Raw genomic sequence first — 26,799 nt, forward strand, 5'->3', positions numbered from 1 at the left:
CATCACAGTTAGAAAAAAACGTCCTTTTTTTTATTCTTTCATGGGATGTGGGTGGCACTGGCTAGGTCAGCATTTATTGCCCATCCCTAATTACCCTTGAGAAGGTGGTGGTGAGCAGCCTTCTTAAACTACAGTGCATGCACAGTGCTGTTAGGAAGGGAGTTCCAGGATTTTGACCCAGTGACGGTGAAGGAACGGTGATATAGTTCCAAGTCAGATTTTGAAACTTGTACAGCTGAAGATGAATTGCTGCCCGAAGCTTGGTATTGGAGGTGGGTCCTGTGTTTGGAATAGGGTGCTTGGAGTCTTTAGCCTGCCTTGAAACTGTTACTTGTCTTTTATTATAAATGTGCTGCTCCATTATTTATTCCGTTATAGCAGGAACATTCTTTTAACGTCCTTTACTTGGCTACATTTTCCAACCAGAGAGTTCTAAAGACTCATGACCCTCTGAGAGGCAAAATTTCTCTTCATTTCTGTCTTAAATGGGTGACCCCTTATTTTTAAACAGTGACCCCTAGTTCTAGATTCTCCCACAAGAGGAAACATCCTCTCCATATCTACCCTGTCAAGACCCCACAGGACCTTAAAAGTTTCAACAAACTCACCTCTTACTCTTCTAAACTCCAGTGGATAAAAGTCTAACCTGTCCAACCTTTCCTCATAAGACAACCTGGTATTAGCCTAGTAAACTTTCTCTGAACTGCTTCTAATGCATTTACATCTTTCCTTAAATAAGGAGACCAATACTGTACACAGTACTGCAGATGTGGTCTCACCAGTGTCTTGAACTAAAGCACACCTCCCTACTTTTCTGTTCAATTCCCCTCACAATAAACAATAACGTTCTATTAGCTTTGCTAATTACTTGCTGTATCTGCATACTAGCCTTTTGTGATTCATGCAGTAGGACACCCAGATCCCTCTGCATCTCAGAGTTCTGCAATCTCTCACCATTTAGATCATATGCTTGCACTCCAGGAACAATGGGAATTTCCATTAGAGGAGACAACCAGCTTGTTGAAATGAGCTTAATCATCATTGTGTATAAAATGAAAATTATTCATAAATTTGAAATACATGGTAGTATTGAATAATTTTGTCCTTGTATAGCAATGGATATATTTGATGGAACTACTTCTCCCAAAGGACAGATTGTTTATTGGCATCCTGTGTCCTTCATGTCCCTTGCTGTCTTTCACTGGTGTAATTGCCTCTCCTCTCAGATTCCATATAACAGTGAGCTCCTTCCTGGACAAGCACAAACCTGAAGTAATAGAGCTGCACGTATCTCTGACGCCCTCCATGCTGGCTATCCAAACTGCTATAATGGACGTAATGAATGCCTGCTTGAAAGAACTTAAACGCTACAACCCATCTTTGGATGTTGAGGAACTATCTCTTGAGAATGCTGTTGGACAGTCATTTGAAAAGGTTTGCAATTCAGATTTTTTTTTTTGTATTTTGGAAGTATTTTGGTCTTGGCATCCTGCTCTCTGCCCAAAAGGACTTGTCAGGGCTCAGCAAGTGGTGCTGATGGGTGACCTGGAGTTCTTTGGGGCTGATGTTACCTCCATTCTCCATTATTTCCTTTTCTTCTAGTTATCTGGGAAGGATCATGTTTCCATTTTATGCACAGCTGAAAATTTGAACTTGCCATAGGGAGAAACACCTTCCATTATTTTACCACATGTAAAGGCTGTTGCTGAGCCAAAGTAATCGGTAGACACTTTTGGAATTATGGAATTCCTATTTCTACAAAATACAAACAGACTTTTCAATGGAGTAAATGACCTGCTAAAATTAACCTCTGAGCTTACAAAGAGAGTTAACTAAAATTTAACTGCTGGAAAGCTCTAGTTTTCTCTGCAGCTGGAAGCAATCTCTAGTGATTGAAGTTATTAATTAAGACCTACTCATTGCACCTCAGCTAAAGATTTGACATTTGAATTCTGCATCTGACCCTCAACAAAACTGTTCTGAATTTTGTAGTGATTTGCGTACTGTGCAAAAAAAGGTTCTGACTTGGAATATACCACCTCTTCTACTTACAGAATACATGAGGGTAGATTTTGTTAATTTGCACATCCTGGGAATTTGTGGAATTTTCCATTCAATAAAACTAATTGGCAGATAATCACTGCAAGATATGCTGACCAAAGTGCCAAAAATCTCATAGTCCCCTTCCAGTTTGTGAAGCTCTGTGCTGGGAGAATGAATTTGCAAAATCTACAGCCTTGATACTTTCTCTGGATCACTTAAACCAGTCTTTCAATTAGTGAGTACCATACCTCTTATGATCCAGAGATTGTTTCTACCGCCCAATCCCTAGTCATATGATAGCGTGACCTGGGGGTTATAACAAATAGATTTCTTGTTATGTGAACTAGATTCCATAATTGTATGCTTACCTCCACATTCAGTTCTCAAATTTTCAGAAAGGCAGACTGATCAACACTGTAGTGAGAAAAAGCAAAATATAAATTAACAAACTGGTTTAATTTACAGTTGTTAGGGAAATGTACAAGAATAATATTGACAGTAAATCCTGCGTTGTTGCACATTGATTCAACCCTTCACATGGAACCGAATCACAGTTCATCGTACCCAATGGCAAACTAAATAGGCAGCAATTCATCTGACCTTGACTGGCTCTGAACTTAAATGAAAGAATTTTCTCTCAAAGTTTGGCTCTTTTCTGGAATCTTACTGAACTGACTATAGACCATGTGTTTCTAGCTTTTGTTCCCTAGCGAGGATTGGAAGCCAGCAGCTTGAACTCTGGTGCTATCCCTTCCCAGTGATTGACCTGTGGAGGAGCCAAAGCAAGCCCTGCATTGTTTAGAGCCAAAGAGATATGCAATAAGCAACACTCTACAATACACTTGAATACACATAGTCTGTCCTTCTGTTCAGAAAATTTAATCCCTCGAAAAAAAGACTTGTATTTATATAGTATTTTTCATGACCACTGGACATCCCAAAGCGCAAATTAAGTACTTTTGAAGTGTAACCACTGTTGTAAAGTAGGAAACATGACAGCCAATTTGCACACAACAAGTTCCACAAACAGCAATGTGATAATGATCAGATAATCTGTTATTAGTGATGTTGATTGAGGAATAAATATTGGCCAGGACACCAGGAATAATTCCTCTGCTTTTCTTCAAAAGAGCGCCATGGGATGTTCTAAAACCATCAGAGCAGGAGATGGAGCCTCCGTTTAAAGGCTTACCCAAAAGACAGGATCTTTGACAATGCAGCACACCCTCATTACTGTACTGATGTGGAGCCTTGATTTTTATGCTCAAGGCTTCACAAGTATCCCCATCCTCAATGATGGGGGAGCCCAACACATCAGTGCAAAAGATAAGGCTGAAGCATTTGCAATAATCTTCAGCCAGAAGTGCCCAGTGGATGACCCATCTTGGCCTCCTCCAGAGGTCCCCAGCATCACAGATGCCAGTCTTCAGCCAATTTGATTCACTCCACATGATACCATGAAACGGCTGAAGGCACTGGATACTGCAAAGGCAATGGGGCCTGACAATATTCTGGCAAAAGTACTGAAGACCTGTGCTCCAGAACTTCCTGCACCCTTGGCAAACTGTTCCAGGTCAACTACAACACTGGCATCTACCTGACAATGTGGAAAATGCCCAGGCATCTCCTGTGCACAAAAAGCAGGACAAATCCAACCCAGCCAATCACCGCCCCATCAGTATACTCTCGATCGTCAGTAAAGTGATGAAAGGGGTCATCAACAGTGCTTTCAAGCGGCACTTACTTAGCAATAACCAGCTCACTGACATCCAGTTTGGGTTCCACCAGTGCCACTCAGCGCCTGACCTCATTACAGCCTTGGTCAAACATGGACAAAAGAGCTGAACTCAAGGGGTGAGATGAGAGTGACTGCCCTTGACGTCAAGGCAGCATTTGACTGCGCGTGGCATCAAGAAGCCCTGGAATCAATGGGAATCGGGGAAAACTCTCCAATGGTTGGAGTCATACCTAGCCACAAAGGAAGATGGTTGTGCTTGTTGGAGGTCATTCATCTCAGCTCCAGGACATCAGTGCAGGAGTTCCCCAGGGTCGTGGCCTAGACCCAACCATCTTCAGCTGCTTTATCAATGACCTTCCTTCCATCATAAGGTCAGAAGTGGGGATGTTCGCTGATGATTGCACAATATTCAGCACCATTCGCGATTCCTCAGATACTGAAGCAAACCATGTCCAAATGCAGCAAGACCTGGACAATATCCAGGCTTGGGCTGACAAGTGCCAAGTAGCATTCACACTACACAGTGCCAGGCAATGACCATCTCCAACAAGAAAGAATCAAACCATCACCCCTTGACATTCAATGGCATTACCATCAGTGATTCCCCAGTATCAACATCCTGAAGGTTACCATTATAACTAGAAACTGAACTAGTCTAGCCATATAAATAGTATGGCTACAAGAGCAGGTCAGAGGCTAAGAATCCTGCAGTGAGTAACTCACTTCCTGACTCCCCAAAGCCTGTCCACTATCTACAAAGGACAAGTCAGGATTCTGATGGAATACTTTCCACTTGCCTGGATGAGTGCGGCTCCCACAACACTCGAGAAGCCTGACACCATCCAAGACAAAGCAGCCTGCTTGATCGGAAACCACATCCACAAACATTCACTCCCTCCACCACCACTGCACAGTGGCAGCAGTGTGTACCATCTACAATATGCACTGTAGCAACTCACCAAGGCTCCTTAGACAGCATCTTCCAAACTCGCGACCACAACCCATCTAGAAGGACAAGGGCAGCAGACATGTGGGAGCATCACCACCACCTAGAAGTTTCCCTGCAAGCCACTGACCATCCTGACTTGGAAATATATTGCCGTTACTTCACTGTCATTGGGTCAAAATCGTGGAACTTCCTCCCAAACAGGACTGTGGATGTACCTACACCACATGGATTGCAGCGGTTCACGAAAGCGGCTCATCACCATCTTCTCAAAGACAATTAGGGATAGGCAATAAATGATTGCATAGCAAGTGATGTCACATCCCATGAACAAATAAAAACAAGTCCTCAAGTGGGACTTGAACCCAGAACCTAGTGAACGAGTGATGAGAGTGCTACCAATTGAGTCACAGCTAACGCACAAATAAAATTGAACTTAAAAGTAATCAACTAATATGAATTATGCTAAGATTATTCCATTGCAAAATATTCGGAAATCCCAAGCAATGCTTCAGCAATATATGATATATGTTGCATCTAACGTTATAGCACATCAGAGTTCCCGAGGGAGAAACAACTATATTTTATGTGATCACCCTATTTGCTTCATAGTCTATAATATGCATCAATACTTGATTGGAAAAACAGAAGTATTGAATAAAAATGAAACAGGGAGTGTGGTGTAGAACAAACACCCATCACTTCACAACAAAGCTGTCTGTAAAGGGATTTTCTTTTGGGTGTAGCTTATCAGAATGTGGGTCCATTACTAATTACCATTTTAAATAGATACTAATTACCATTTTAAATAGAAGTAAACAATTGTTTGGACCTAGCTATTTACTTGAGTTTACTTACATTCATGAGCTTTATGGTATTGTTGGTAATCTGAAGAATCAGTTATCAAGTAACATAATCGGCTGTACCATGTTGCTTGTCAATAAAGCGGGAATCTGCCCTAAGTTGCAAAGATCTAGCATGGATGGAATAACACTATCCCAGTCCGTGTTAGCTGACAAAATGCACAGCACGTGATATCCAGGAAGGCTCAGAGACCTGTGATTGTCAGTTTCTCAATCTCAGCTTCCATAGTCCTTATGTTGCTTCACTGATGAATGGTTTTACTTTTTTGATGACTGCTATTTCCTTACTTTACAGGCAATGTGTTACTATTTGGACCCAGTCTGGCACCAACTTGGTGCAAAAACCAGGTCTCTGGTGCAGGATTTGAAGGTTCTTCGCACCCTGTTACAGTATTTGACCCAGTATGACTGTGTTACTTTCCTCAATCTACTCGAGTCTCTTCGAGCCACAGAGAAAGCTTTTGGACAGAATTCAGGTAATTGTAAAATTAAGACTGAAAATTCTGTTCAATATCTAGAAAAGCAATCACAGGCAACCACAGAATTGACGATCTACACTTTTCAATGAATAGCTGGCACTCTGGCCATTTCTCAGAAATATTTGTTCCTGATTTCGGGAAAATGTCCAGCGTATGAAGCCTCCACATGATGAATCCCGCCTTGTACTGCTTTAGCATTGCTTAGCACTTGATATATTAGAAGGCAATGGTACTAAAATATGTGAGGCAGGAGAAGGGTTACAATTACCAGTCATTCTTCCAATTCAATTTTAGTTGCTTAACACCAAATAAGATTGATTTAAAAGCCTTGTTCTTTTCTTCTCTCATCTTTGAAAGGTAAACAGGCAACCAGTGAACAAAGACTGCATTTGAGGACAGTCAATCTTGATGGAGGAAGGGAAAAGTCAAAGAAAGATTTACATTTATATAGCACCTTTCACAACATGCCCCAAAGCATTTTGCGGCCAATTAAGTACTTTTGAAAGAGTTAGGAAGATGCACCATGTTTACGTCTGGCAAAGAAAGAGCTTTACATTCAAATCAATTCGTTGGGTACAGGCATTCTTCTAATAAGCAAGTCAGTCCAAGCATTCTGAGTGATGATTACTAAGTGAAGTGGATCTGTCTTTTAGTGTGGTGGAGGGACTTTTGCAAGACAGCGTGATGTTCTTATGTTGTTTCATGATATGGAACACCTCCTAAAGCATAGGCTGGGTATTGCTGTGCTGCTAGCTGTTACAAGATGATAACTGGGTTGTGCCTTAAGAGATGTCCACATTTATGTCAGCCCTCTGTGCTTATGCTTTATAGCTGCTGTGACTACACCTCAGCTTTCTGGATCACAGAATCATAGAATTCTAGAACACCAAAGGATACTATTCATTCCATCTCACTGTTGCTGCAGCTTTCTGAAGGAGCTATCCTCATGGTTTCATTCCCTTTCTCCCTGCCATATAACTCCGTTCACATTTTTAACCACTTTTGAAAGTTGTTTTTAATTCTGCTCCCACCACGGCTTCTGTAGAGCAATCCACTCCCTAAAAAATCCTGTTCTGTTCCGGCATCCGTTTATGAAAGATGAGGGACACGCAGCAAACAATCCATTTCAGCTGGGGTAACTTCATACGCCGCACCTTTGCTAATGGCTGAAGAGGCCACTCTTTAAGACACACAAGTGCCTCTCATGAAGCTACCAACTGTTGTTGTGGGTTGTTGTTTTTGGCATTGGTGCCTGTTGCCGAGCTGCTATTGCCACTGGTCATCGTGGTGGTGCACGCCAGCCCACAGGAGATGTTGCCATTTTACTCCATTGTGAGGTATAGTTACTCACAGGTGCAATAATTGACACTTAGGGCCTTCATGTCACGCTCGAAACAGAGCTTTGGGCATCTTACTAGTTGTCTGGCTCTGGCTACTTCACTAGACTGAAAGCCCTTGGATATGATACCATCTTCCACCCTGTGATTGTGCCCAAGCCAATGAAGCCGCCTCTGCTTGATGAGTGCTAACAAACTTGGGAGCTCTTCTTGTGAGAGGACTGCCGCATTTGTGATTTTGTCCTGCCAGATATACCCATAATGCACCATGGACAGAAAAGATGGAAATTGTTGAACTTCTTTTCCTATGACATGAAGGCCCTTAGTGTCAATTATTGCACCTGTGAGTAACTATACCTCACAATGGGGGAAAATTGCAACATCTCCTGTGGGCTGGCGTGCACCACCACGATGACCAGTGGCAATAGCAGCTCGGCAACAGGCACCAACACCAAAAACAACAAACCACAACAACAGTTGGTAGCTTCATGAGCGGCACTTGTGTGTCTCAAAGACACAGTCGTACAACAAGGTGCTGAGAACACAAGCCTCATAAACCATCAGCATGGTCCTAATGTTCAGCTTGATGTTTTTCCATGCGTGTTTTGTGAATTGGCCAAAGGTAACAGTTGCTTTCCCTGTGCGTATATCAAGTTCTGCATCAAGGGACACATTGCCTGCTGCAGTGGGCCTGAGGTAGCAGAATTTGCTAACCACAGAGTCGGGGCTAGGACACAGCCCTGTTTCACTCCATTCTTCATGCTGAAACTGTCAGAAGTGGAGCCATTAAACTGTACAGTGCAGTACATATTGTCATGGAAGAAGCAGATGAGACTGCGGAGCTTTAGTGGACAGCCAATTTCCCTCAAAATCTGCTCCGTTGATGGTGTTGAATACCTTAGTGAGATCTACGAAAGTGAGGTAAAGAGGTATACCCTGCTCCATAAACTTCTCTTATAGCTGGCATATGGAGAAGATCATGCCCCCAGTAGATTTGCTGGCACAAAAACTGTACTGTGGTTCTGGGTACAGTTGTCTGCAAGTGAATAGTCTTTTGAGTATGACCCTAGCAAAGACCTTCCCTGTAACACTAAGGAGTTGAGTACCAATGCAGTTGCTGCTGTCTCCATGTCACCTTTGTTTTTGTTTAGTGTGATGAGTTTTGCATCATGCATCTCCTGTGGAACAGAGTCTCCCTTCCAGCAGAGAAGATGAAGGTCATAAAGGTAATAGATGGGACTTGCTATGTTTGAACAGTTCAGCTGGTATTCCATCCTTGCTGGGTGTCTTTCTGTTTGTTAAGCAGTCTATGACATTTTCGAGCTCAGCTGATAAGGGTTCATTATCTCTCTCTAGCAGTCACTTAAAACAAAGAGGACCCTTGCCAAAGGGTACAGCCCATGACAAGAGCTTGCACTTGGAGTCTTTTAACGTGGGGGGGTGGGGGGCTGTTGCACTGCAGCTACTACGTGGTTCTGGCTGACCAGGAAACACTCGTTCTTCCTGCCGTAGGCTTGTTGGGAGGATTTTTTTTTTTTTGCAAGTTGATAATCCACCTGTTTGACTGCATTATGAATGCATCATCTGTGGCCATCAAATTCTGAAGTGGGACACTACCATTGCACCACAAGACTTCCTTTTGGTTCTTCACCTAACCCGTCCATGACAGCAAGCTTCAGGAGAATAAAAAAAGCTATTAGGATGCGAGCGTGGGAGATTTGTGCACTTGGGTCACTTTTCCCAGACTTGGCCCAAAATCTGAAAGCAGCTACAGTTTCACAGTTTTGACTTCTGTGTCTGACTTTCTTAGTGACGTGTGCAGTCAACTGAGATTCTAGTCAGCTCTGAAATTCAGTCATCCTACCATCATGCCAACAATTTAATCTAACAGCAGTTTGAAATCTTGATAGATTAAGGAGGTCCTAAGCAAAGCAGCCAACTGAAGTTGGCCTGGTTAATTCACACTTGCACCAGGGTGTTCTTGGGCTGTAACTTCTGAGCTCCCCAGCATCAGATTGTGGGGGTACCCCAAAGATGCGCTGGAGAGCCCCTCTCAGAACTTCATAGGTAAGGGTTTGCATGGCAATTGCCCTGAATTGCAAACTTCTGGGCAATTGCTCTGCGCTGGGGACCATCCGAAAATGCAGTTTAAATCACAAACTTCGGGTGGTTCGGACAGGTTACATCAATAGTTACTCAGAAAAAGTCAGCAGAATTAAAACCTCCTCTAACTATTGTGAAGACCCAAACCCCAGGGTACTGCCCACATACCCCGACTAACCAACACCCCCCGCAGTATTCCCCATTCCCCCAAACACCACCCCCCCACCACCCAATGAGATTCCCCCCATCTGCAAGGGACCCCCCCCCACCACCACCAACCTCTGACACCCCCGCTACCTACCCCAACCATCCAAGATCCAACCTTTTACCTCCACCCCCGAGGTCCAACACCCAACCCTCCCGAGGTCCGACCCCCAACCCCCTCCCCGGAGGTCCAGGCCCAACCCCGACCTCTGATTTCCCACCCCACCGCCATGACCTCCCGTCCCCCTCGCACCCCAAATCCTATTCACTTGCCTTAGACATTTACTTTCTCCTCAGATATCAATTTCAGTGGGACTTTAACTTACTTGGCTTCACAATGGCAAACTATGAAACAATGTAACTTCATCTGAATAGGAACAGATGGAAACGTGTTTGTACTCGAAAGAGTTACAGCAGCTAGTGCCGTAAAAAAGGTGTATCCTCCTTCATTTTTATGGAGCTGGATTGCAACACTGGGCCTCAAGGAATGTTGCGCTGCCTGGATCTCGCCCAGCCTGAGTCGGAAGGTTGGGCGAGACGGTATGGAAGAAAATCTGCACAGGCAATCCAGTGCTGGCTGCCATTCCGAGGAAGTTATGGCCCAGTGTCTGTTAGTCCAGTCAGCTGAGGAGATCAATTAACGTTTTTTGAAGACCTAAAAAAAAATTTTTGATCGCACCTCCATAAAGTAATTTGAGGCATTTTTCTACCTTAAAGGGGTTCTTAAATCCCAGTTGCTGTTTTGCTCCATGTTTTGAATGGGGACGTTGCAACAGCATTGTTTCTGTAGGTAAGCATTTGCTGTTTATGTGCCAAGCAGTGCTTTCACTTGTTCAAATATCCAGCATTCTCAGGATCAGACAGGATATCCCCTTTCGCTTCTTTACCATACTAGCTTTATTATGTGCCCTTGATTTTCCTTGATTTTTGACAAGACTGTCACTTAGGCTTTAACTGCCAAATAAACTTGATCAGGAACAGTATTGTAATAGTTTTGTTACTGACCTAGTAATCCAGAATTTGGAATTCTAATCCCACCATTGGCAGTTTGAAAATCTGAGTTCAGTTTGGACAAAAACCTGGAAGCAAAAAATTGGTGTTGGTGAAAGCGGATTGGTTGTTTGGTCATAGAAACACAGCTGGTTCACTGATGTTATTTGGACAAGTCAGTTTGTGGAGGGTGGCTAATGGGAGGCATTGGAGAAATCAGACCAGAAATAAGTCCCCATTCTCCCCTCCCTCTCCCAGTCCCAGCTGCTGCAGTTGTGATGGGAATTAGCGGAAGTGATAATAGATATTACCATGTTGCAGGCAGACTGATAAACTCTCTTTTTAAGTTATATATCAGAGTCTTGTCAAGTATCTTGAGGCAGTTTTGTTGATACCAGCATATTAAAATGTGTTTATTAAAAACATTGAGCACCGTGAGAAAGAAATCAAAAAGCTGAACTTGGCAAAGTAAAATTCTCCTTCAAGAAATTCATGTCTTAATCTGGATTAGCCCTGCTATAGTTATGATGGGAAATACCCTGGGTGACATATTACAGCCATTAATGTATTACTTGAATGCTCTGCTGCAATGTTTCCTGCATCCACCCACCTGACTACTGGTGACATATCATACAGCATTAGATAGCATCCTGGCTGCTGTTGCAGAAGTCCTCAGTTGCAACTTGGAAGGTGCCAGTGGCGTAAAAGTTGAGAGCTGCACTGACTTTGACAGGCACTGGCAAAGTTGCTTCATTACTTGATGGAACCGCAGGTTGTTTATACAGAAGATGACCTTGTTCATCCAGGGCTTCCTTGATATTGTGTCCTTGACTAAGTGGTGAAACATTGATGCCATGAAGCATAATTAGCAAATATTGTTTTGTGCTGACAGGATGGTTGTTTCTGGATGCCAGTAATACGATGTTTGTGAATGCTCGAACCAGAGTGTACAAGCGTCCAGAGGCAAAGCTTAAAAACACAGGAGACGTGGTAAAGACTGAACCAAAAGAAATGAACAAGAAAGGTGCGTATGTAATTGTTGTCATTGCTGCATCGAAGGCGACAAATGAGTTGGGGCTCCTTTAGCTACTCCTTGTGGAAAAGGTTTGTATGTTTCCTGGATTGTTTTTATGTGTTTACAGAGGAAGCAAAGCTCTTGACTTGCAGAGATTGAGAAATCTTGATTCTCGGTGCTTTCTTCATATTGTGTCCTATGGACATTCTTCCTTGTGCTGTGACCAGGAGAATGATGGCAGTGCATAAACACTTTTTAATGGTGGCCAAACCAACCACCATTCTGCTCATGAGGAGCTTCTTTTGCTTGCAGTCTATCGAGCAAAGGCTCAGACCTCTGCTTTCTTGATTGCCTAATGACTGACAAGTGACTGTCCTCCCTGGGAGGGGAGGCAGAAATAAATCAAAGGCTTTTTGGGGTTAAGGTGGCTTCAAGGTGATGTAACCAGCAATGAAAGGTTGACAGACTTGATAATTTGATACCTGAACTAGGCAGGTATACAGGACCTTTGATCGGCGAGTCAGCCTGGCTCACTTAAAGAATCTGGAAGCAGATACTTGTTGGTGGGGTTTGGAATTCTAGCCATTAGGCACACTGACTGGGAAAGCATTGGGAAGCAGATCACTGATACTGCTCTCTGTTGGCAGATTATACACCCTTAACTGGCTGAAAGTCAGTAACCCAAGTGCTCTTCCAAGTCCGCCCTTGCTTTCCGAACTTTAGGTAGGTGGGATGTCTTTTTGCGGAAGGAGTGTACATTTCATAGGGAACAAATGAGGGAAGTGGGAGACAGACTAGAAGTAAAGCAGGACATTATGAGGCGCTCTCCCTCATTAGGAGGACCTCGGGGGTCATTACAGCTCCTCCTAGGACCTAAATGGGGAAGAATTAGAAACCCGGCAATGAGGAGCGTAAGTGGTCGGAGACCCAGCTCCCAATTGCAGGGCAGGGAAGGAGCTGGCAGAGGTCGGACGGTAAGGTGCACCAGTAGATCTTGTTGTCCAGCTTTCCTTCACCCTGGACCAGGATCTGACTGACTGTGGGCAGACAGCAGAACGAGTCTCACTAACTTTCGTCAGTGGAACATTGTTCTGTGCTTGTGTTATTCATTCAAATTATGAGGAAAGCCAGAGCAGAAAACAAATAAATCCTTTTTAATTTCAAAGTAGTGATTTTTCAAATGTCTGATTAGATTCATTTTTTACAAGAAGCATTCAAGGGCACAAGTCTTGTAGGATGTTATACTGGATGAATCGAGCGAATTTGAAATAATAAATGGTAGAGGACCCTGCCATTTGTTAGGTGGAGCATGGGGTTATGGGTTGAATTTCCCTAACCTCCATCGCTGCAGTGAGGTGATGCCAAGTGAAGGTCTGATACCTCCCTACAGCGAGGAAGGGAAAATTGGAACATGTGCCACCAAAAGGACATGGTTACATGACTTCTAGTGGACAACTACAGAGTAATGCTGCCAAAACAGAAGTGGGTCACCTACCTGTTGCCTTGCTCCCTTTAGGTGTATAGTCCAGGAAAAAGGAGCAATTTTATATCTTCCAAAAACAACCAGTTCCTTCAAAGAGTTAAAGACAGAATAGCTGGAAAATTAGTTGAAACTGTCGATGACTTGAGCGAGCATTGTCTGTGTTTTATTTAGAGGAAAAGAAGGATCTTGTCTTGGAGACAAACCCGAAGTGGGAAGCCCTAAGTCAAGTCCTAACAGAGATCAAAAGGGAAAATGAGCCCAGTGAAGCATTGACAGAATCAGGTAAGCTGTCTGAACAGCTGGAAGAATTGAACACCTCGTATTCGTTTGCCTAACTCCAAAATGCATTTATTGGCAGTAATTGTAGGAACCCTGTGAGAATGACAACTCCAGATGGTGCAGACTTCTACATCAAATGTTTTAAGGCTTTTGAAAGGTTTTATGGGACAGCTGGGACTGGAACACGCAGAGAAATTGTACTTGAAATTTGGACGAAAATTGGATTTGTTCAAAAGTGTTAAATGATTTATGAGTCAGGTACATGTTTATGTAAAAGACATTTCATTTTAATGCGCATGAGATTCATGCATTTTTTTCTAAGATCCTGCTGCTGGAATATAAATGACATCAAAAATACTTGCTATATGAATGCGCACACTTCCATGCTCCCACAATGAGGTGGACTTAACTGAATCAAGTTAGGCAGCTGACCAGTGAAGCTATTATATTATGAGCCTAGACAATCCATGTTAGTAGAAGTGGTGAAATTTAGATATTCACAGGAGTGTAAAAGCAGATATTATTTCCATTTACACTCTCTTGACATTGTGGGAAGACAATTAAAAAGCTGATAAAATATAAGCAGAGTGGACATGAATGATAATTAATTGAATATGAAATTAGAATGGATATCAAGGGAACTTGTGATAGTAAATATTCGAAATTATCCAAGCAGCAAGGTGGCAGAGACAAAAGCATTGACGTTATTTAAAATTCGATTAAATGGAACAGTTAATACCCTAAAGGACTTAATTTTTGACGGACCAAATAGCATCTTCTCATCCATGACTTTTTTAAGTTTTTAATATGTAACAACTAAAGTTATAGGCATTCTTTGCATCACCAGCTGGAACATGGGAAGTTTTGTTCTGGTAATTCAGTTTTGTTATTTTAACTCAATGCTAGTTTGTGTTGTGCTGATGAATAAGCTTTTGAATAGTAATTTCTGCCAATGGCCATGTACTGCAAATCATCTCCAAACAGATACGCTTACACATGCACAATTGGTATAATATCGTACGTTGGTATTTCTTAATGAACAAGATAAATGCGGCAGTGTTTTCTCTTGCTGTCTGTAGGTCATGTGCTGATCTGTGCCAGTGATGATCGGACCTGTGCTCAGCTGAAGGAGTACATCACCGTTGGAGCAGGAGACTTGTTAATGAGGCTGTATAATAAAACCTTCAGGAAGAACGAGAAGGCAGAGGATGCAGGGGTGACCTGCATAAAAGATCGGAAGCCTGGCAAATCCAAGGCGAGACTGAAACCTGACAATGGACCCCAAATGAAGAAAGCCAAAACAGAGACTGGTAGAAACAGGAAGAAACCAGAATTAACATTGACCCAAATGGTAGGAAGAGAAAATGAAGAAAGTTCTAAGAAGATAAAGGAAGGAGAGGAGGAAGAGGACAATGAAGAAAATGTTAGCCTGGAAGCCAGCACTGAGGAAACCGAATCTGAGGGTGTGATCCTGAAGTTGCCAACAGATGCTTGCTATGGAATCCTGAAGGAGCCACTCATTGTCATCCACCCTTTACAGGGCTGCAGTGACCCATATAGTCTGTCCCGTGTACTGCATGAAATCGAGCCCCGTTATGTTATATTATACGATGCAGAACTGACATTTGTCCGCCAGCTGGAGATTTACAGAGCAAGTAGGCCTGGCAAGCCTCTTAGGTAATTCAATCCTAACTTTCAGGCCTTTTAAGCTTGATGGGTTTTATTTTTTATTCTCAGAATGTGATCCCACAAAGGTTATGTGATCTATTCAAAGAAGAGCAGGAGTGTTCTCGTGCCCTGACCAATATTTATCCATCAGCCAAAATCCTTAACAAAAATTCTCTGATCATTTATGTCATTGCTGATTGGCTACTCTGAGCACTTTGTCTGTAAAGCATTTTGGAATGTCCTGAAGCCATGAAAGGTGCTATATAAATGCAGGTTCTTTTTATTAGTGAACCAGTTGGCTTTTTACAACAAGCCAGCAGCTTCCAGGGTTATTCTCTTCCTGAGGCTAGAACCTGATTTCATTGAATTCCAGTTCACAACTTGATATGATTTGAAAATGCAATCCGAGAGTTGCTAGTCCAGTACAATATCTTTTATTTAGGACTCCAGTAAATTTAATTTCAATCTCTTTTATGTTCTTATTTTCAGTTTCCTCTAGAGTTCCATGGGCAGAAATTTCCCCCCCATCGGGGGGGATTGTGCTGGGGCGGGCACAAACCCAATCGGCGCCCCCAATTGGGTCCCACGCCGCTATTTTACATGGGCGGGCCAGTTAAGGCCAGCCCATCGTGACGCGCACCCAGAGGCGCTGAGCGCTCCCTGTTCGGGTGGGGGGGGGTGGGGGTGTGATTCCCTGAGGGTTCCCTACACTCTTTCCCGCTCATCTCCCTGAGGCACAGAGGGAGATCAGTTTAACGCTTTAAAATTTAAATAAAGGAAAAAAAAACTTTTAAAACATGGCCCCTCATGTGACAGTGTCACATGAGCTGGAACATGTCAATTAATTTTTTAATAATTTTTTAATAAGTTTAAAACTTGGGTGGAGGGACAGGTAGTATTGAGGAGGCGGGGAGGCTGCAGAAGGGTTTGGACAGGTTAGGAGAATGGGCAAAGAAGTGGCAGATGGAATACAACATGGGCAAGTGTGAGGTCATGCACTTTGGTAGGAAGAATAGAGGCATAAACTATTTGCTAAATGGGGAGAGAATTCAGAAGTCTGGAGTGCAAAGGGACTTGGGAGTCCTAGTCCAGGATTCTCTTAAGGTTAACTTGCAGGTTGAGTCAGTAGTTAGGAAGGCAAATGCAATGTTGGCATTTATTTCGAGAGGACTAGAATATAAAAGTAGGGATGTGCTGCTGAGGCTTTATAAGGCTCTGGTCAGACCACATTTAGAATATTGTGAGCAATTTTGGGCTCTGTATCTCAGGAAGGATGTGCTGGCCCTGGAGCGGGTCCAGAGGAATTTCACGAGAATGATCCCAGGAATGAAAGGCTTAACATATGAGGAACGTTTGAGGACTCTGGGTCTCGATGGAGTTTAGAAGGATGAAGGGGTTTCTGATTGAAACTTACAGAATACTGAAAGGCCTGGATAGAGTGGACTTGGGGAAGATGTTTCCATTAGTAGCAGAGACTAGGACCCGAGGGCACAGCCTCAGAGTAAAGGGAACACCTTTTAGAACAGAGATGAGGAGAAACTTCTTTAGCCAGAGAGTGGTGAATCTATGGAATTCATTGCCACAGAAGGCTGTGGAGGCCAGGTCATTGAGTGTATTTAAGACCGAGATAGATAGGTTCTTGATTGGTAAGGGGATCAAAGGTTACGGGGAGAAGGCGGGAGAATGGGGTTGAGAAACTTATCAGCCATGATTGAATGGTGGAGCAGACTCGATGGGCCGAATGGCCTAATTTCTGCTTCTATGGCTTATGGTCTTGAAACACTTCATGAAACCTCATCCCGCCCGTGGATGAGGCTTCGTGAAAAATGTGAAGGCTCTTCGCCTGCCCCGCCAACCTTAAGGTTGGATGGGCAGCTCATTTAATTGTTTTAATTAGGTTCTAAATGGCCTTAATATATGGAGCAGGGGTTGCCTTCGCTCAAGGGTTGACAGTAAAATCTTTGGAATTCTATACCCCAGAGGGCCATGGGTGCTCCATCACCGAGTATATTCAAGATTGAGATCCATAGATCTTTGGACTCTAAGGGAATGAAGAGACATGGCGATCGGGTAGGAAAGTGGAGTTGAGGTTCAGGATCAGCCATGATCTTATAAAATGGTGGAACAGGTTCAGGGGGCCATCTGGTCCACTCCCACTCCTATTTCTTATCGTCTTATGTCTCATTGGAATAAATGGAGTGTGAAAAATGTGCAGTTTTCTTTTGGTATGAAAATATTCATATAAAGAGAAAACATTCCTTTCTCGCACCATTCTTGATTTAAAAATGGCATATATTGTACAAAATTACTTTACATTGTTTTCCGTGAAAAGATCTGGAAGTTTCCAGATGTGATCTGTACATCAGTTCATTGCCTGAGAAGGCAGGCAAGAAGCTGCTCCCACTGCATGGTAAATGGTGATGAACTTTAGCAAAATGACTTCAATTGCCTTCCCATTCTATTTATATCATTTCTTTTTCCACACACCTCCTGCTTTCCCTGCCACCCCACCAAACCGCTGCCACGTGCACACGTGTGTGTGTGTGTCTGTGTCTGTGTCTTTGTCTGTGTGTGTGTGTGTGTGTGTGTGTGTGTGTGTGTGTGTACTTCACTTCCGTTCAGCGATATGTTGGGGCCTGTGCCACCAGCTGCCTTTGTGTAGCCCACTTTACACTTTCATTATGCCATTTAGCAATCACCAGTGACTGTTCACAATCACCAGGATAAATTTTCAGCAGGGATTCCAGAAATGAGTAGCAGCATCTCGCATCTACTATCATCATCGCCGCCCACTCTTCAACATGTTTGTTATCTTGTGGAATAATGAATATAGGGATCCAGTTGCCTGAAGCTGTGTTAACATGAATAAGGAGTCTTCACATTGACTTGGGCATTGTTTGCTGTGCAGCCATGCTATGTTCATTTGTAAGTGTCAGGAAAGGCAGAGTCTGAGGTGTGGGGATTTAATAGCTAAATTGTGCCCATGGTAGTTCAGCCTCAGTAATAAATAATCAGGACAGTACTGTGTAGCAGCTTACTGTATTAATTCAATGTACAAAGAAAACTTAAAACACAGCGAACATAAGTTACTTGCTGCTATAGGACTAGTTCCACAGATTCTGCATGTCATTTCTCTCCAACTGCTCTCCACCTACATCTAATTCAATGGTCCAAACTTATTGGATGCTAATGATTCAGATTGTTTTATTAATTTCTATAGTTCTGGCTCTTCCCATTGGTTTATGATTCATGCTGAAATGTTACAGCACGGGGGAAAGGGTGAAGCAGGTTTAAGAAAAAGCCTAATTTGAGACTACATGGCACCGACTATCCTCCGCCCCAAAACCTCCCCCCCCCCCAACACACACACACACACACACACACAACTTTACCCTTGAACTGCTGTCATTTTGTTCAGTGTTTTATGGACACTTTTCATTGTTCTGTACTTTCTGTACTATCCTCTGTTCCAAATGCTGAACGCTTCTTTATCCAGAGAGTTGCTAGAATGTGAAATTTGCTACCACATGGGATGATTAAGGCAAAAAGCACTGATATCCTTAAGAGAAAGCTGGATAAGTACATGAGGGACAAAGAAATCAAAAGAATACATGAGTAGGGTTCGATGCAGTAAGGCGAGAGGAGGCTTATGAGGAGCATAAACACCTGCATTGGCTATTTGGGTCAAATGGCCTGTTTCTCTGCTGTAAATTCTATGTAATTATGTAGGTTTTTAAAATATCTGTTTCTGTGTGCGCCTTCCTCCTCTCCCACTCATTCATTCATGTGAATAAATTGGAAAATATTTTTCTCTCCAGCAGCCCTGGTGATCAGATTTATTTCCAGTATCATCGCTTCAATTTTGCACAGTTAACGAGACAATCCAAACACTTGCAGTGGGACTGACACAGCTGAGTCAAAGGGAGCTACCAGCCAATTTAACTTAACTATTCCGCCTTTTTGATAACCTACTCTGCAGTTGTGTACATGTTTCAGCATGAATCATTAAGCAAATGTGTTGCCTGAAGGGCTGATGCTCCATTTAATTTCTTTTAGGGTTTATTTCCTAATATATGGAGGCTCTACAGAAGAGCAACGATACCTAACCAATCTGAGAAAAGAGAAAACAGCTTTTGAGCTCTTGATAAGGTAAATGAATGAAAATACAACTTCAGTAGAGTTTATAGTGTGATGGAAACATCTTGCGAAATTAATTTAAAATGACGACCAATTTACCCTTGATCTTTTGGTGGAAATGACTTTGATATAACTTTCATTAAGCAATTTAGCCCATTTCATTTAATCGTCATCAAAAACCAAGGGCAGTAAAAGATTGACAGAGAAAACCACTTAATTAACTTGATAAGAATATCAGCATCCCTCACTCGCAGCTCCAGATGAACGTGAACAATCAAATTCAGCCACACTGCTGCTCGGAAAGCTGTTATCAGCTGCATCATTTTCTAATAAAATCAGAAAACTTTTAATTTCCTAAAACAAGAGGAAGTAAGACTGGATATTGTCTGCTTTCTCAGCTTTCCATGTATTCGTGTAAATTTTTCAGCCTATTGGAGTTTAGAAGAATGAAAGAATGATCCTATTGAAGCACACAAGTTCCCGAGGGGACTTGATAAGGTGGATACCTGGAGGATGTTTCCTCTTGTGGGGGAGATTAAAACGAGGGGACGTAGTTTAAAAATAAGACGTCTCCCTTTTAAGGCAGAGATGAGGAGAAACTTTTTCTCCCAAAGGGTTGTTGGTACGTAGAATTCTCTTCCCCAGAAAATAGTGTAGGCTGGGTCGTTGAATTTATTCAAGGCAAATTTAGACAAATTTTTGTTAGACAGGACAGTTGAGGGTTATGGAGTGGGGGGGGGGGGGGTGGGGGGGGGGGGGGGGGGGGGGTTTTGGCAGAGAGGAAAGTGGAGCTGAGACCACAACCAGCTCAGCCATGATCTTTTTGAATGGTGGAGCAGGTTTGAAGGGCCAGATGCCCTACTCTTGCTCCTATATTCCAATATATACCAGGTGAACCCTTCAGTGCATTATCTTGCAGATTTTCAATGAACCTTAATTGGAAACAAACTAAGCTGAAAATCCTCATTGTGCTAAGAATTACGCTGACAATCAATTTAAGATTGTCAGTCGGGCCCGCAGTGTGGCTCATTTGTGTGTACTGGCAGATACATATATTAATACACGGTGTCATGTTCTTTGCAGACCAAAAGAACATGTACATACGTTGCGCCTGTTTCAGCTAAACAAAATAAGTGACAGTCATTCGCTAACTCGGTCGTCAGGGCAATGCCTTGACCAATCAGAGCCAAGCTGCCTGGCTTAAGTTTCAAACAATGCTTGGCAGTTAATTGTCAGCCACCATCAGTGGTGCATTCTCCATGGCAACACCACTTGCTAACCAATCAACGTTCTAACCATATACCATATGAATTGTTGTCTTCCCCTTATATTGGTATTCTTGCGAGTGTGCTGATGAGTGTTTCGGCATGTCTCTTTTTTCAGCAATACTCAAGCCTTCGTTTGAAATTACTTTTGGCATATTTTTCTCAATGATTACTATCTGGATTTTTTTTGTTTATTAAAAGTCCCTGCTGGTGAAACCTTCAATTCTTCACTGTTCTGTCAACTTCAGCAATAAATGCAAGTTATAACTGACTAATGCTATTCATGGGTTTATAAAAAAAATTGTTTTTGCGATAATGAGGACTTTTTTTTAAACTTGATGTGAAAAAATCCTTGATCATTATGAGTTTCTACCCTGCAAATCTTTAGAGAGAAGGCAATGATGGTTATCCCTGAGGAGAGAGAGGGAAGAAATGATTTAAATCCAGATCTTGCACGGAATGTTGCCCTACCAGCTGCTGTTACAGACACAAGGAAAGCAGGTTTGTGTAGACTGGCAAAGCTCTTTATTTCCTTTCTGAGATTCCTTTCTGAATCAGCAAATATAATAATCAGGATAATTCCCTCCATTGAAAGGTCAGAAGTGTTCTGTTCATTGATGATTGCATAGTATTCAGCTCCTTTTGCTGTTTCTCAGCTAATAAAGCAATCCAGGCCTGCATACAGCAAGACCCGAAATGTTAAATATCAATTAACAGTTGTACCACACAAGTATCAGGCATGAGGATATCCGACAGTAGAGAGTATATCCACCTCCTATTCAATTGCATTACCATCGCTGAATCCCCCAACATCAACATCTTCAAGGGTCACAATTCACTGTTGTAGTTACTAGAAAGGCTGGACATTCTTCAGCAAATGGTTTATTTCCTGACTCCTCTAAACCTCTCCTCCATCCACAAGGCACATGTCAAGAGTGTAATGGAATACTCTCCACTTGCCTGGATGGACGCAGCTCCAAAACATTAAAGAAGCTCAACACCGTCTAGGAAAAGCAGCCCACTTGATTGGGACTCCCATCTACCATCTTATGTATTTGTTCTCTCTACCACCAGTGTACTGTGGCTGTATTGTGTACCATCTACAAAGAGGCACAGCAGCGGTCTCTTCAGCAGCACCTCCCAAGCCTGCGATCTTCACCACCCAGAAGGAAAAGGACAGGTGATTGGGAACACCACCACCTCCAGGTCGCACATTAACCTGCCTTAGACATATATCACCGCTCCTGACAACTTTGTATGAATACCATCACCATGCTGACTGCAAGCAGTTCAAGAAGGTGGTCTACCACCACTTTCTCAAGGGCAACTAGGGTTTAGAAATAAATGCCAGCCTTGCCAGCTGCTCCAATATTCTGAGAATGAATACTTACAAAACCCTATCTATGCTTCTATAATCAGAAGTGAAATGTGTCTCTCTCAGCCCTGACATTTTTTTGAATGTCACAATTTGGTGACAGCTTAATGCCTTGCAGCTTTTTGAACACTGATCTTTGAGAACCCATTGGTCCAAATTTTGCTATTAGCAGCAAAGCAATGGCACCTGCCACTGACCTCAAAGATCTAGTCATTCTTTTTACTTTTCCATGGGATGTGGACATCTCTGGCAAGGCCAGAATTTGTTGCCCATCCCTTGCCACACCATTTCAGAGGGCAGTTAAGAGTCATGGGTTCAGAGTCACACGTAGGCCAGACCAGGTAAGGATGACAGATTTCCCTCCCGAAAGGGCGTAAGTGAGCCAGATGAGTTTTTACAACAATTGACAATGGTTTCGTGGTCACTATTACTGAGACTAGCTTTTCAATTCCAGATTATTAATTGAGTTTAAATTCCACCAGCTGCTGTGGTGGATTTGAACCCTTGTCCCCAGAACATTACCCTGAGCCTCTGGATTACTAGTCCAGTGACCTTACCACTACACCACCATGTCTCTCCCCTCCTCCCCACCCGGAATATCTACAGCGTGATTTTCCCTTTTCCCAATTACAGTTTAAGTCTGGCGCCAAGTCAAGTCGACCAAGACATGCAGCAACAGTGATGTCAGCAAGCAGATAAGCAGCCAATCACATTGCAGTATTCTCACAGACAGCAAACCAAGAAGTTCAAAGCACAGAATATCTTCACTTTTAATATAACATTTAAGATCATGAAATAAATGATTTATGATTGGATTACAATAGAAGCTAAAATAAAATAATTTTTTCAAAGTTCGTTTATCTTCAATGTGGAATTTTTATATCGTAATGGGGAAATTTGACATTCCACAAGTATGAAATCAGCTTTTCAGGGTTGATTGAGGGTGCTTAGCAATAAAATGAAGTTAGTGTGCCACAAGGGTTTTTTCAAAGGTTTTAACATGGAGACATGCTGTGTAATAGTGGAAGTTCCTGTCATACATTTTCCCTTGATCACAGTGCAGGGAGACCTCAAACGTGCAGCCTCTAGAGAAGCATTAAATCACTGACAGCAACTTTTGAATTTGTTGTTCTGCAGACATGTGGATTCCAGAAGTTGCTGTCAGTGTCAGAGAGTGACTGCTAACTGTTACACAGTTGCTACCGCCGCTAAATTCAGGCCATAGTTAAGAGAAATTCTTATTCTTTCATAACTAGGGCTCTGCCCCTCTTATTGAAATTTTGTAGTCCATGTAAGAACTGTGTTCTATGTGGGATATTTCTGTTGTGCGAGAATGCCCCAGTGGCATAGAACTCCTACCCCAGTGTGTTGCACCATGCAATTGTCGGGCATAGGTTTGTCAAATCGTTATAATTTTTATAATACCACTGGGGCAGATGCCCCAGGCTTCTGTGCAAGCAGGGTGAGAAAATGAGAGCTACATCACTTCCATATGCCAGCATCAGCTAGGTAAGAAACGCTAGTGGAAACAAGGGTGCATGTTGCATGGTCAGTCCCTGCTACCCAATCCAGTCAAAGCAAGTGCCGTGTGGTAAGAGGGAGAAATTGTTTCAAAAGAAAGAAAACTCAAATTTGAAGGTGCTGCCCACGACAAATGTGGGTATATGTATGTGGATAATTAAAGATGAATTCTCTTGTTTGGTTTATCATAATGCAGGTGGCCAGGCTCAGAAGAAAGAGCAACAGCGTATTATAGTGGATGTACGGGAGTTCCGCAGTGAACTTCCTTCCCTGATACATCGGCGGGGCATTGACATCGAGCCAGTCACCTTGGAGGTTGGCGACTACATTCTGACTCCTGATATCTGTGTTGAGCGCAAGAGTGTGAGTGACCTGATTGGCTCTTTAAACAGTGGTCGCCTGTACACTCAGTGCATCACCATGTCAAGGTACTATAAGAGGCCTGTCCTTTTGATTGAATTTGACCCCAACAAGCCCTTTTCCCTAAATTTCAGAGGATCTGTACACCAAGAGATTTCCATTAATGACACTACATCCAAACTTACCTTATTGACTCTTCACTTTCCCAAGCTGCGTGTCCTCTGGTGCCCCTCCCCGCACGTTTCTGCTGAATTGTTTGAGGAGTTGAAACAAAACCGTCCTGAGCCTGATGCAGCCACCGCCCTGGCTGTCACGACCGACTCGGAAATGGTTTCTGAGTCGGACAGGTACAATCCAGGCGCACAGGACTTTCTGCTGAAGATGCCTGGAGTGAATGCTAAAAATTGCCGGGCCCTGATGAACCAAGTGAGGAGCATTGCAGAACTGGTGACAATCTCTCAGGAGCGATTAGCAGAAATCTTAGGGAATGCCAACAATGCCAAACAGCTCTGGGAGTTTATTCACTCTTCGTATTTGGACCATACAGCACAGGGAAAAAATAGAAAGTGACATTCAGAGTGGAAGGATTTTAATGGACACTTCTGTGTTTTCAGTGTTTACAGAAATTCTGAGCCCAATGCAACAATCGTTTTAAGGAGGTGTCAGCATATTTAATTACATTAAAGTTCGTACCGTTGTAAAAATAGCAAAACTTTATGACAAAAAAATTTGTTACAGGTTTGTAATTCATTTGGGACTACCAGCAGGAACTCTCTGTGTATTTACTATAATCCCACAGGGAGCTCCAGATTCAACGGTATGAGCTGGTTTCCTGGCCCTTATTAGTTTGCTGCAATGAGATTTGACTGCAACTAATACCGAATCTTTTCACATGTATTTGATTCACTAGAGAAAGATGAAGAAATGCTAAACAAAGCAGGACAGTGGAAGTTAAATATTACCGTAGAAGTTGATCTTTCAGCCTGCTATTTTCAGCAGGGAGACAGCTTTCCATAGCCTTGTCAGTGAGTGCTGGTAAACCAAACCATTGTGTGTCGGTAGCTGAATATGATCAGCTGAGGTACTTTTTTTCATTGGTCTGCATGTGTTAATGAACTGTAGATTTTTGAAGCTTTGCCCATGACTGGTTACACTTTTGTTTATTTACATTATATCCCAAGGAGTCTTGGCTTCAGAAAGGTGTTTTATCAACCTGATTCATCCCTCTACCTGTGGTTTTCATGCTGTTGTTGAAGTTGTTAGCAACTTTTATAAAAGGCAACCTAAGGTAATGGGAATCTTCCTGAGGTTTAACTCCATGAAATATTTCTTTTTAATCCTAGAAGATCTGTAGCTGCATTACTTAGCTTGTTAGACCACTGTCAGGGGTTGGGGTCCCGAGTAATTCAAGTAGTGTCAGTTGTGACTCACTCGGTACCATTCTCACCCTTGAGGCAGAAAGTTTTGGGTTCAAGTCCCACTCCAGGACCTGAGCACAAAGATCAAAGCTGACACTCCATTGCAGTACTGAGGAGGTGCTAGACTGTTGAAGGCGCTGTCTTTCAAATGGGACGTGAAAGCGAGGACCTGCCTGCCCTTGGGCGGATATAAAAAGTCCCACGGCACAATTTGAAGAACAGCAGGGGAGTTATCTCCGGTGTCCTGGCCAATATTTATCCCTCAGTCAACATCACAAAATCAAATTATCTGGTCATGACACATTGTTATTTGTGGGAGCTTGCTGTGTGTAAATTGGCTATGAAAGTTCCCATATTACAACAAGAATTGCACTTCAAAAGTATTTCATTGGCTGTAAAGCTATTTGGAACACCCTTTAGTCGTGATGGATGTTATATAGATGCAAGTCTGTCTTTTTTCAGTGCCCGCTTGATGGTATGGATTTTGGATCAGGAGCAAATTATGCTGTGGCATTTAGCAATAAGATTTCATATAATGAACTTTTCTGGCATGGTTGTGGGTGTGTTTCTAGAGCTTTTTATGATAAGTGTGAAGCCTTGAAAGGAATGTTTTGGATTTGTTTCCTCTTATTCTTTGATACTGTTTCAAATGGATAGTTAGGATTTTATGTCTTACGCGGTACAAAAATTATTTAAAAATATATTATATGGCTCCTGGGACTTTAGGAAATGTTATTTGGTTCATGAGTTGAAAGACCATCTTGCCTCATTGTAACACAAATGGAAAAATGTTCAATTTTGAAATGTTAAAACAAATTAAATTTTGATAGACTGATCTTGGGGTTAATATTAGGACAAGGAAGGGATAATATGAAGCCTCTTCAGGAAAGCTTTTTTAAAAAAAAATATGAATAAACTTAAAGTAATGGGGATTGTAATGTATCTTTAGGACCAGGGTAAGTTAAAGGAGGGAGAGCTGCTAAAATAGTGCATCAATATTGGTTGTACTTATGCATTTTGATATTATGTGTATGTATTCATTTTATAAACTGGTTGATAATAAAAATGTTCAAAGAAGCTAAAACAATGACTAGAAAAAAGGTTGTCAATACTTTGAATGAAGTATTGGGCTGGATTTTCATGGTGTCTCCCTGACTTTGCGGATCTTTAAAAATGGCAAGCAGGACCCAATTCCAAGATTCCCAATGCCTCCTTCTAGTCAGCGCATGTTAAGGATGATGCTACCCTGCACTCCGGACCCAATCGGCACCTTTCCGGCGATAGGCATCTCCTAGCCCCCTGCAATTTTCTGAGTCACCAGATTTTGGAGGATTCGTAATTCACGGACCCCGAGAGGTGTCATGAACCATAGTCTGGGTGAGGGAACCTTTCAAAAGATAAGTTCAAAAGGTCATACCCATGCTCCAACATGCCAGCCACGCCTCCCCAACCCCCTCATGGCCCCTCATACCCTCCATACCAACCTATGGCATTTCCATGCTCATTCAGATACTGATTAAGAAATGGAAAATAGAATATGAATGCAAACTAGCGACGAACATAAAGGCTAATTGT

General features: G+C 42.5%; 1 protein-coding gene across 2 annotated transcripts in view; it reads left to right on the plus strand.

Moving 5' to 3' along the window:
* The window catches only part of ercc4 (excision repair cross-complementation group 4), a 43,194-nt gene extending 16,886 nt beyond the window's left edge, over positions 1–26,308 (plus strand). Inside the window, exons 4-11 of one of the 2 annotated variants that reach the window (XM_041207029.1) lie at positions 1,227–1,434; positions 5,886–6,066; positions 11,596–11,727; positions 13,373–13,483; positions 14,560–15,157; positions 19,205–19,297; positions 20,939–21,051; positions 23,643–26,308. In XM_041207029.1, the coding sequence (XP_041062963.1) occupies positions 1,227–1,434; positions 5,886–6,066; positions 11,596–11,727; positions 13,373–13,483; positions 14,560–15,157; positions 19,205–19,297; positions 20,939–21,051; positions 23,643–24,376 (2,170 nt within the window). In that variant the 3' untranslated portion in view covers positions 24,377–26,308. The remainder of the gene's footprint in view (positions 1–1,226; positions 1,435–5,885; positions 6,067–11,595; positions 11,728–13,372; positions 13,484–14,559; positions 15,158–19,204; positions 19,298–20,938; positions 21,052–23,642) is intronic. The other variant, XM_041207030.1, reaches the window with a different exon arrangement.
* The last annotated feature ends 491 nt before the right edge of the window (positions 26,309–26,799 follow it).

This window comes from Carcharodon carcharias, chromosome 15 (assembly GCF_017639515.1).
Source record: "Carcharodon carcharias isolate sCarCar2 chromosome 15, sCarCar2.pri, whole genome shotgun sequence".
Classification (NCBI taxonomy): Eukaryota; Metazoa; Chordata; class Chondrichthyes; order Lamniformes; family Lamnidae; genus Carcharodon; species Carcharodon carcharias.